Genomic DNA, 11,825 nt, shown 5'->3' on the forward strand with positions numbered 1-11,825 from the left:
GCATTAAAGAAAATATTGAAAGACTTATTGGCAAAGTGTTTGATGACACTTCCGTGACTTCATGCAATAGCTTGTGATTTTACAACAAAGCTAAAGAATATGTACCCTGCAGGCTTGTGGGGCTTTCAATTACTGTAACAGAAATAACAAGCCTTGCACTTGGATAACTAAAGGCATTAATCATTTATCTTTCAGAACACATTCATCACCACTGCTAAAACATACACATGAAGTCAATATCCCCAAATAGTTCTTCACAGACTATTTCAGTTTTCTTCTGAAGAGAAAGTGCCAAAAACTGTTCTCTCAGTTTCATTGCAATCCAGGTGTTAATGAGTGGGAAGAAAACGCAAACTTTCTGACCCAATCCTACAAATAACAGGATATTCATTTTAGATGCAGCTGTTAAAAACAGCTACATACTTTTTCCACCTTTTTTCCTTCGCAGCACCCAGCGAACAAAAGTTCTTGTACACTCTCCAGGGTTTACTTACCCTTAGCTCAACTTCTTTGCCAAGTAAGTCATACAGACTTGCTCCTTTGGAGGTGATTTCAGAAGCAAGCTGTCTAGCTGCCTTCAAGTCAGCAATCTGGAAACAGAGCAACAGCACTCAATGGCAAAAGAGAATCCACAATATCACACAGAAGATCCACAGATTTTTCCCATTTTATGTTAAAAATGCATGGGAGGCCAGCACAGAGGCTGAATCTCTACTGTAGCACTGAAGTTCCCCACCGGAATCACAGTGAGCCTGTCTCTTGGCTTTAACGTGGTCTAGATTAGCCTCCATTTACACATCAGTAAAACCCCAGACACCTCAGGCCAACAAAAAACACTCCTCAAAACTGACTCTGCCGGTTGTTGGTTCACGTGCTGCCCAGGGCAAAGGGAAAATACCTTTTTCCACATGCAAAAGTAAAAAGTGCATATAATAGAAGGTACATGACTAGCATGGTGCATAAATAGCAAATACTGATCATCTAGGATAAGTGTTTTTTCATGATTTCTTCTCGGTACTTTCTTAGCAGATCTGACATAGCACAGCTATAATAGAATCAAAGACTAAAGATACCAGAACATAAAGAGGTGATAAAAGTAACAAAAAAGCAGCAACAAGAATTCCTCTTATTTAACACAGTTTTGTTGGTTGCCTTTTTTTTTTTTTATGAAATATCTAGAGAAGGCATTTATTTTAAGGGCTTGAACAACATTTGATGTCCGTTAAGATGATAGGAAGATTCCCCTTTCACTCAACCCAAATTGGCTCAAAACCCAACTATCAGTCAGTGGTTTGGAAGCTCCCTTGTTGCAATGAGATTAAGAGAGAAAAAATAAGTCTTTATTCTGGCCTACTCCAATAGCTCTGCAATTTCAATAGCAATGCAAAACAAAGATAACCAATTTTGTGCCTCTGTTGCCTCTACTTCTGCTTAAGAACACACAAATTAAAAACAAGCCATAGTGTGTAACTTCAGCCACAGAAAGTCTGAGATAAAGACATATCAACTTCCTTTAGAGAACATTCTCTACTTAGGTTTCAGCCAGAAAATGTTTTTTTTTTTTTTTCCACAGATTAATACAAAACAAAACTACAAGTTTTCCTTACTTTTGAGCCAAGATCAAACTTGAATTTGCTGCTGTCTTCCTCACTCACGTCTGCGCGCTCCACTCCCTTGGTGTTCATAGCACCGTAAAGCACAGAGGTGACTTTCAGCAGTTCCTTCACTGCATAGCCATCTGCCTGGTACAGCTTCTTCGTGTTGAGCTTTATGTGAGCCTTGGTAGCCTTTGGGAAGAAAGAATTTATCATGTAACAAAGAATAAAATCTTTACCTTTTCACACTTCACTCTAAAGCTCTTTTTGGGGGCACCATCCTCTGCTTTATGAGAATAAATCTTCCTGTTTGGAAACAAATTTGCCTCACCGTATTGCTGATGTTTCTAAAAGAAATCTTTCTGAAATATGTGCACTTTCTGCACGTCAGAACATTTGCAGATAATTACCAGACTAAAAAAACCTCAAACTCTCCATTAATTCTTCCCTGTGCGAAGATCAGCAAAAACCCTGTGCACCACTTAAATTCAAATTAAGTTTAAGTGGAATGTAAGTGCTGCCCAGGTCTTGTGATGATGCTGCAGAGAGGTAAATTTCACCCTTAATGAGTTACAAGAATAAGATCAATTATCCTAATTTAACTGTCTTCTCTTTCAGCAGTACCTTCAGAATATTTTATTGTTTCTCTCAAATTATTCCCTGCTACAATATTACCAACTTTATTCCCTTGTCTTCCATCTCTGAAAAGTACGGACAGACCAGTAAGGAAAAAAACATCAAAAACTGTAACATTATCATTTTTTAATTCAAAACACCAAAGGGAAAAAGCGAGCATCATAGAAGCTACACATCTGTTGCAGAAAGGACACAAACGGAGTTCTTGAAATTCCTAACAAGATTACGTTACAAATGAACAGCCACAAGGAGCCAACGCCAAACTCCAGGTTAAACCTTGAGGCACTCTTGCTGATGGCCTGACTAAACAGACAAGCAAAGAAGAACTGTTTGCCCTCTAGTTCTACAAACACAAATACAGCTAAGTTTTAACTTCACATCCTCTTACGGATGCCTAGCAGTGCAATACCTTCAGCCTCGGGATACACGACTCGAACACCAGAACGGTTGGTACTAGCTTTGCCCACTCTGCACTGGGCTTCTCCGAATACTTCAACGCAGGAAAGTTTCACGTGAAACGGAAGGGAGAAAGGACTGCATCTCAAACCACGGACCTAGCTCCAACTTTTCAGGGAGCAAAGGAAACAAAGCAAACAGCTGTTGATCAACGTTTTGTCATCTGATTCCGGCCAAGCTTCATGACTTTACAACCAGATTTCTGGGCGGTGCTTGCATCTTGCCTCTTTCTTCACCAAGTCACAACGCAGCACAGTGACTCTACACCCACTTCCTGCACGCAGGAGCACAGGTAAAAGTGAAGTCACACTTTCCAGAACAGGTTACTGATGTTGCACACCCTGATCAGGGGCAGTATGAGGCTTACGGTACAAAAACCCCGAACCGCTTTTGAAAATTTTGGCCAATGTGACCTCAAACGAACCGACACACAAAGCAGAAAGCCAGATGTGTTCTTCCATCTCTTTGGGTACAAGGAATCTAAAAAACTAAACCGTAGAAACAGTAGGTATTAAATTTTAAGAGAAGTATGCCATTAAATTGACAGAATCTGTTAAACATCCACTACACAAAAAAGACTAATACACCACATCATGAAGGACATGGTTAGAGACAGGAATTCCAATTTCAGTTCCATTCAACCTCAAGAAAGAAAAATCAATGTCTAGTAAAAGGAAAAAAATGTTTTGCACTCAAAGGCTACTTAGAAATAAAAAGAGGAAAACCACATAAAACTACATGTATTTTTCAGATTGACATAATTGCACTGCCTATTCAAGCACGCAAACTTCATGTTTGGAAAGCTCGAGATTCAGTCACCTATTTTCTAACAACTCCAAATAGTTTTAAAGTATCATCACGAATCACTTCCATCTATCCTGAAAATCCAATTATTACAATGCAATAGAAAAGAAATAAAAATTTACTGCAAGAATGGAATCAACAGCCAGAAAATTTGCTCTACTTTAAAACCTGCTTCATTATTATCGTGGAGCCAAATTGTGGACCCAAGGCAGAGCCTCAGTAAAGACATTCAGAGAAGCGGGAACGCGAAAGGTTCCTGCCTGACCCACAGAGCGGCACGGCACCGCGGCACTGCCACTGTGCTGCAAGTCCCCTTCCCGGGGGATTAAAGTGGCTGGCGGATTTTTCCAGTCCCATCTTACTTTCCTCTGTGCTGTGTAGGAGGGGATGCTATGCCATACCATTTAAACCAAAGGGTGGCGGGCTCAGTACCTTTGTCCTTGCTTCTCCCAGCAGTCTACATCTTTCCTGTTACGTTAAAACTTTCTATCTGTCAATTCAGTAATTCAATAAGAGATAACCGCAAGCAGGAAGAATTTATATTCCTATGAGACAGGACAGATGAAACGGATATCCTAATTACATGAGGTCATACGCATCGTAACCCTCCTCCAAACCCCACAAAACCACTAGGTCCCGAATCTGACAACAAACATTAATTCCAGCAGTGAGGGCAGTACCAGGACACAGAGCTACGGACATGCCACAAACACAGGGCCTTGCTGTGCAAAGCAACAGGCCCTGCAATTTATTTCCTCTATCCCATGGCTCACTACTAACACACTCCTGTGCTCCTAAGAGCTCTCTGCAAATTACCAATAGAGCATCCAAAGACAGCAATAGTTCGGGCCCCGAGATCCTTGGTTGGTTTCTGCAGCGATCCTTGCTGCTGACATTTGGCCTTTTTGGAACCCCGACACAGCTGTAAAGCACACAGCCCAGGCAGTACCAAAAGCAGGATTTGTGCCTACACCAGACACAGGTTTCAGTCCTTGTAATCAGTTAATTAGCCAAATACTGTGTGATGGGAAAGCAAAAACAGCTCAGGGAAGAACCACCAGAAGTCCCAGCTGTGTGCTCTAGCCATTCAGTTGCAGACCCAGTCTTTATCCCAGCTGGCCCAAGCATTTCGCATTCTTTCCTGTACAACAGCACAGTCCTGGTAGTATCTAAACCCAGTAACACAGGGCAATGCATTGTTTGAGTAAAAACACATTTATACTCCTTGTCTGGTAAAGGAAAGGAATATTCTAGATATATTTCATGGTGATTAATCCATCCCGATATTCCCTACAATAAATCTGTCTCTATCACATCTCACCTCTGGCTACGGACGCATAAAGCTCCCAGCTACTAGACAAGATAACTGTGGGTTCCACAGACGTTGAGTTATTAAGGAAATGTCTACAAGCTTTTGTCATTTTGAAAATGCTGTAGAACTACAATAATCCCCACATTATTTTGTAATATTAACTAAGCATAGGATGATTAAAGAAATTTCAATTCATTTCATTTTCTGAACAAAATAATTCTTCAAAATCTTTAGGGATATCTTCTGTGAAATCAGGTAGTAAAAGGAAAATGTATTAACAACATTACTAATGACTCCATATTTTCATTTCAAGACATGCTTGGTTTGGAGGGAAGAAATCCCTCCCAACAAAATACATCTGTTCACTTCATCTTACGATGCTCCAGGGCTCAGAAGTACATTCTGGTATGCACAGATGTGAATCACATTCTGAACAACGTAAAATTAAGAATCAAGGAAACTTATGGTGGACACCATCACAAATCTGAAGACAAAAGTCATCCTGATTAGAATATCATTTTAATATATTTTAAAAAATCAGAGAAGTTTTATGAGAAATTAATCTTTAGCTCTAGCAGAAGGAATTCCACTGTTTCCAAACCCATCTGTAAGTTTTAACCACTAAGTTTTTTCCACCTGATTAAAGTTGTGCACAGGTGTGTCGTAACAGCAAAGGCTCATGCCACATACATCAAAGTAACAAGGCTGATGTGAAGGACTGTGTTCTTATCGCATGAGACTACAGAAGTTGATAACCTAATTCAAGTATGGTTAAGAATAAGGCGGTAAAAGATTGGCTCTGAGAGAAATGTGCCTCAGCCCAATCAGTGAGAAGGCTCATACGACAGAATACCAGTGTACGATTCTATAGAGCACATCAGAGGTTATAACTACTCAAGCATATGAACTAATTAGGCATCCAAAGTTAGTAGTAAATAAGACAGGATCTCTTCTGAACCCATTTAAAGGGCTTCACAAATGTCCTATCTACAGCTATATCTTTCACTCTTACTCCCACCCCCCACCCCCCCCCCAATATTAAGAGATAAAGATGAATTCTGTTTTATCATTAGATGTTTAGATTCCAATTCTGTGAAGTCACGGACATAACTCTACATGATTTCAGTAACAGCATACCCTGGGCTGCTCAAGTTTGTAACAGCTGTTACATCAGGATCCCAAGTCACGGACAAGGTCGCCACTTGTTTTGGATCTGTGCAAATACAAGCCAAAAAGAACACTCAAGGCCCAAAGAGCCTATGAACCAAGGAAGAATACTTCTACTTGACTTCACTACTATGACTCAAATGAAGCTACTTACAGTATCAGGTAAGCAGTTATGCTTATATCATTGCAATAGCTGAAGCTTTATTAGTAGTAAGTTCTGAAATGAACCTCTCTCTCCCTTCCTCTTCATTGTCTTACTATTTTTAAATTTGTATTTTTGATCCTGAGCAGAATTCCCCAGTAAATTATATAGCCTAAATTATTATTTCAGAGAGAAAACAAAGCTGACCTGCAATTTGACATACATCACAGAGTACAGTACATACTCAGCCACCCATCAAACGGAAATCATAAGGGATTAAGAGGGAAACCACTAAAGCTAACACAGAACACGTATTTCAATGTGAAATAAACAGACATACCATAAACTGAGCCACAGCCTTAATGAAGAAAACACGGTCCTGTTCCGTCTCAACATCAGGAGGAATGTCAGCCTGAGGCTCGTACCTGTGGAAAGAAGCATGTATCAATTCTGAAATAAATACGCAGTATTGAGGAGACTCTTTCATTTGTGAGGCAAAATCAAAACGAAAAAAGACAACACACGTATAAAACTGAAAATAACTCTTTAGCTCCTACTGCAGATACAGAGATCCAAGCCCTGGAATGCATTGAGGGCTTGCACAAATGCTACACGTTGCATTTGTGTACAAACTGCAAAAGCTATGAAACTTGAGATACTTCTCCAGCAGGAATTGTTACTTTGGGATCCAGAGTACATCTTTTCACTCAGGGTTTTGCAAAGGAGCAAAATTTAGCTGACTTAATTAAATCTGTGAAATACTTATACTCAGCAATAACTTACTACTCAAATCACAAGCTGCTTCTGTAAATCAAACTAAACTCGATCACACGTGGCTTCACAATTTAAAACACCTGGCATATGACAGAGCTCATCTTCTCAACCTGTCAGGTGGTACGTTAAAATGTTGTGTGCTAGATTACTGCTGATGGCAGTAACAAAAAGAGCCACGTTGTCTTTTAAAATGTTACCATACATGTTTCCACACTCTCAAAATACATGAGAAAAGTACACGCTCACGGACATCCTTTCACACATATTACTTTTAGAATTAAATGAAACATGAAAAAGCAGACGGAAAGATTGTGAACTGCTTTTTAAAAAGGACTAGTGAAGCGCAGAAACTTCCAGAAGTCCCCAGCCTACAGGAACCAAGGAAGAAAAAAAAGTAAATTCCTGGGGTTATTCCCGGGCTTTGAGATTTTCACCATTCAGACAGGCAAAAAAAAAAAAACATCTTCCCTTTCAAGTCACATTTGCAATTAAGAGCAAGGCATGTGCAAAGTACCCTCTCTGCTTTAAAGTGTAATCAAAAGGCTTCTTGAGAGGAAAAGCTGCTTGTCAGTGTCAAGTGTAAATCTGACTCATAACAGAGAAGGATGCTGGCATTCAGTTGCTGTTTGGTCTGAAAGTAAAGCGCTTCCCTAACAGGCACAGAGCTCCCAGTTATCTCACAGCATTGAAGTTTAAGCTTTTAAGTAGGGACATACTATTTTTTAAAACGATATTTTATTATTTTTATTATTTTTAGAAATACTATTTTAAAAATGATATTTTTATTTTCTTTATTTTCACAGCAACCCTGTTGTGTTGCTGTGGGGGGGACACTGATTCACACTTTTAAACATGAGGTGGAAACAAGTAATTTAGACCCTCTGTGTAATAGCAGTAGTTTAAATAATATTTGGGTAACTCATTTCAAGTACTTTTGAATCATTTTTAAGTATTCCCCTATTTTACTACAATTGTGACAGCATTCAGGAAACATCCATTCAATTTAATTTCCCAGCTATTATATCAATTACAAATCCAGGCCAAAGAAACAGCTATCAGGCAAACAGATCACTATTTTCCATTGGAATATTCGATGTGGGGAGTAGCTTAAGTTGTTTTATTTTTTTCACATATGTGAGGGAAAGAAGAGTATGTATCAGCAGGTCAAGTTTCATAAACGTTTAAACAAAGTCTGTCAATGGGTTAGGTGGGTGCAAAACCGTAACTGGATAGCGGTAGGTGAATACTGTATTTATATGCGCACGGTTTTACAATGCAGCACGGATGCTAGACAAGCCCAAGCTGAACCAGTAAGAACTGTAACAAGATAAAAACTAACTAACGAGCAGTTCTGACTGCACATCGCCCTGGTTGGGGTGCAAGGCCAGCGGTACAGCCTGTGGAATACGTGAAAGGTAAAAGCACCTTTAAGTCCACCCAGCTTCAGGGTGCCGTCCCTGACAGGACTCGGGCACTATTCTCTACTTCAGTTACCAAAACACATTGTCAGCTTCCATAATTAAACTCCAAAGCCTCAAACTTAATTACTGCATGTTCTACGTGATGCGGAGGGGAGATGTCAGAGAACGGCCGGGTCGCGTTAAGTTTCTCCGTCGGTCCGAGGCCCGCGGCCCCACGGCAGCGACCACCCACCCACCTCTTCACCAGCCACAGCAGCACTTCGGCAACCAGCATGAAGTTCGGGGCGTGGAAGTTCTCCATGGAGATGAGCCGGGGATACCCCAGCGCCCTCATCATCTCGGTGAAATCTGAAAAACAGCCGAGAGCGCGGGTCCGGGCGCTGCTGCGAGCACCGACCCCGAGCCCCCCGTGAGGAGCCGGGGCCCGGCCGCCATCGCGGCGCCCCTAACGGAGCACGGCGCGGCTCTGAGCCCGGCCCGGGAGCCCTTCGCACCAGCCCGGGGACCCGAGGGGGGACACGGGGGGACAGGGGGGGACACGAGGGGACCCGTGGCCGCGCTCACTGCGCAGGTCGCGGAACGACATCGGGAGCTCCGCCGCACCAGGCCGCGCCGCTCGTCGCTACAGCAACCGCCCTACGGCGCAGCGGCCGGGCCGAACTTCATCGGGAAGCGAAGCGCCGAGGAGGGCCGCATCCCGCCTCGGGTCCCGTGGGAGGGCCGGGGCTGGGATGGCGGCGAGGCGGGGGCACGCAGCTCTGCCCGCACGCTGGAGCGGGGCTGAGCTCGGGGGCGGGCAGGAACGCTTCGCTCCACACGGTCACACAGCTGCGGCGGGTGCCCGGGGTGTGACAGCCACACCGACGGCGCTGGCAGGATCTGCCCGGCTCACCGAAAGGCACGGGCAGCCCCAGGAGCAGCCTATGCCGCATGCAGCAGCGCAGACCCCTGCGATGAGCAAATACCTCCAGCAAATACTTCCACGTTCGCTGTCCGTCCTCACGACACCCAGCAACAGCCGTGTCCCCAGGCCGGCCCCTCGCCCCCTGCCACCCCTCAGCTCCTGCCCACGACTGACGCTGACTGATCCTGTCAGCGGGGTTTCATAACAAACTACTCAAAGGCTATCGGTGTCCCGAGTTTGCCCCTACAGACGTAGCCAACAGGAGTTCTCATGTTGATGAATCAAGTAAGGACAACGTGACAGTTTTTCCGCCAACACTTTGTTGTTTCAGATGTCCTAAAGGAACGGGAGCTCTGGCCACGGGACTGCGGAAGCACCGGGCGGAGTGGCCACAGCTCTTACTGACAGGGCCATCAATATTGCGGGGCAGAATGAGCTGAAAATAATCTAGATGTCAGGCTGATCTATGGATGCCTCAGTACATTTTGTGAACAGTCCTCAGTTTACCAGTTCCAACTGCTCAAGCATATGTAACACATGCACACGCAAACTCTGTTGAGCAGCCCCCTATCTACATGATCGAAAGAGCAATCAAAAGCAAGGAAATAACAATGAATCCTATGAAGATAAAAATTGAAAATAAGTAGTTACATTAAAAAACAGGATACATGATTAGAGGTTGGGTTCCTAATGCCAGAATGCCGTACGATAGAAAACCTTAAATAATTCATTAGTTCAAGGGCTTATCAGCCATCCAATAACTTGGGCAGGGAAAACCAGAGAAGGAAGGAATCATTCCCCTGCTGCACCACATTGACTGGTGGGCAAAATAAAATAAAATAAATGAAATAAAAGGTCACCATATTGTTTAACTCAGCTCTTCACTTCATATTCATAGATGAACATTAGGCAGCATGAATGTCACTGGAGTGAATGCAGCTTTGAAGTAAAAGGGCCAGGAGCAAACTGCAGCCGTATAACTGACAGGAACCTGCAGCATGGGGCCAAACCTTTCTCCCTGCCATGTTCCCATCCCCAGAAACTCTGACCCAAGAGAAAAGTGCTATACATTTGTGTTCATACCCCCAGACATGAACTAGCCTCCACGTAAACTACTCCCCATTCCACAGCCCAGTTCACACTTTAATGTTGCATTGGGTTTTTTTTCTTCCCTTCACCACTACAGAAGCTGGACATTTTGTTGGAAAGGAAGGAAAACCTAAACTTCTGGTGCAGATTTCCTGCAGCAATAGGTGAACTATGTGACAACATCGCAGATTTCTGAGTTGATATCTTTACTGTACACCTGCAGCGACCGGTCTCCATCCAAGCCTCTAATTTCATCTAAATGCAATTTCATTCCATTAGGGCTGTGGGAAGCCTCAACCTCTGCTGGGGGCCTGGTGAAGGTGTAGGAGGAAGCCAGGCAGGGGTGATGAACACCGCCCAAGCGTTTTGTGAGCACACAGGGCACTGATGGCCCCTCAGGCACAAGCAGACCGGTGCCTGGTGGAAGGTGGTGGCTGCACCACTCAGCCCAGACCGCTGGTGATAAGGAATTAGCAGCCCCTGCTATGAATGGCAACGCTGTGAGATGCAGTTGGGAACGACAGAAGAGACCATCAGTAACAGCTTGTTATTTAAATCCTCATGGAAAATTTTCTTATCTGCTTGTTTCACATGTTGCACACGTGAATTTTGGGGCTCCCCAAATCACTTCAGGGCTGATAAGCACCATGTGTGCTACAACTGGGGCCAGGCAACCCCTTCCACAGCCCGGGCCCTGTTTGTATCACCTCATCCCACTTATGTCCTTCTGTTTTGACTTCAGGGCTGTGCCAACACCTTTTAGCCATTTCTCTGGCTCCATACCACTGGAGTGGAGTCATCCGTTGGCTCACGAGCATCCATCAGTCAGTGGTTTCACCAAGAAACCACTGACCTGAGCAGCTGAACATCATTGATCCAGGCTGCATGCCATCCTGTCCCTTTTAACTGCTGCAAGTGTTTAGCAGAATGTGCTTTTAAATAGTACATCATTCAAATATGCCATCAGACAGCCTGATGTCTGTGTCAGCTCCTGACTTAGTGCCAGAGGCTGCTGTGCGAACTGCCGTGCCTCTGCAAGAAGCACAGTTTCTGCAGCAGGGCCAGAGACAAGCTCTGCGACCTGAGAGGTGGCAGGCAGGGAAGGAGAAGCAGTCTCACAAGGTTTGACCAGATGACCCTTCTAACCTCAGCCATTCTGTGAAGCTGTCAACAGATAAAGTATCATTATAGTATCTTGTATTTAGCTATGTAGGATGACTTCCAACTAGCTGCTGAAGAACATCTAGCACTTCTTGACTATTCATGAAAAACTGTATGTAAAGGAGACTGTAAAGAAGACGGAGTGAGGCTCATTTCAGTGGTACCCCGTGACAGGACGAGTGGCAACGAGCACAGCCTGAAACACAGGGGTTCCCTCTGAATGCCAGGAAACACTCCTTTTACTAGGAGGGTGACTAGGCCCAGAGAGGTTTGTGAGTCTCCATCCCTGGAGATACTGAAAAGGTCTCTGGACATGGTCCTGAGCAGCCTGCTTTAGGTGACTTGCCTTGAACCTCACAAGGGC

The 11,825-nt window shown here is 43.7% G+C and overlaps 1 protein-coding gene across 18 annotated transcripts in view; it reads right to left on the reverse strand.

Annotated features, from left to right (window-relative positions):
* CLUAP1 (clusterin associated protein 1) overlaps positions 1–9,404 on the reverse strand; it is a 75,211-nt gene extending 65,807 nt beyond the window's left edge. For 2 of the 18 annotated variants that reach the window (XR_014572895.1, XR_014572896.1), the window contains exons 1-5: positions 8,872–9,106; positions 8,544–8,655; positions 6,453–6,537; positions 1,608–1,787; positions 495–590 (exon numbers count right to left, since the gene is read on the reverse strand). Coding sequence is in view for 16 of the 18 variants with exons in the window: in XM_083800936.1 (XP_083657062.1) it covers positions 495–590; positions 1,608–1,787; positions 6,453–6,537; positions 8,544–8,655; positions 8,872–8,893 (495 nt within the window). In the remaining 2 variants the exon portion in view is untranslated. Of the gene's footprint in view, positions 1–494; positions 591–1,607; positions 1,788–4,307; positions 4,436–6,452; positions 6,538–6,636; positions 6,827–6,895; positions 6,938–8,543; positions 8,656–8,801; positions 8,821–8,871; positions 9,107–9,272 lie in introns of those variants that run through there. The other 16 variants (XM_083800949.1, XM_083800944.1, XM_083800946.1 and 13 more) reach the window with 15 other exon arrangements.
* Between the last annotated feature and the right edge of the window lie 2,421 nt (positions 9,405–11,825).

The sequence above is a fragment of the Anser anser genome, assembly GCF_964211835.1.
Source record: "Anser anser genome assembly, chromosome: 15".
Classification (NCBI taxonomy): domain Eukaryota; kingdom Metazoa; phylum Chordata; class Aves; order Anseriformes; family Anatidae; genus Anser; species Anser anser.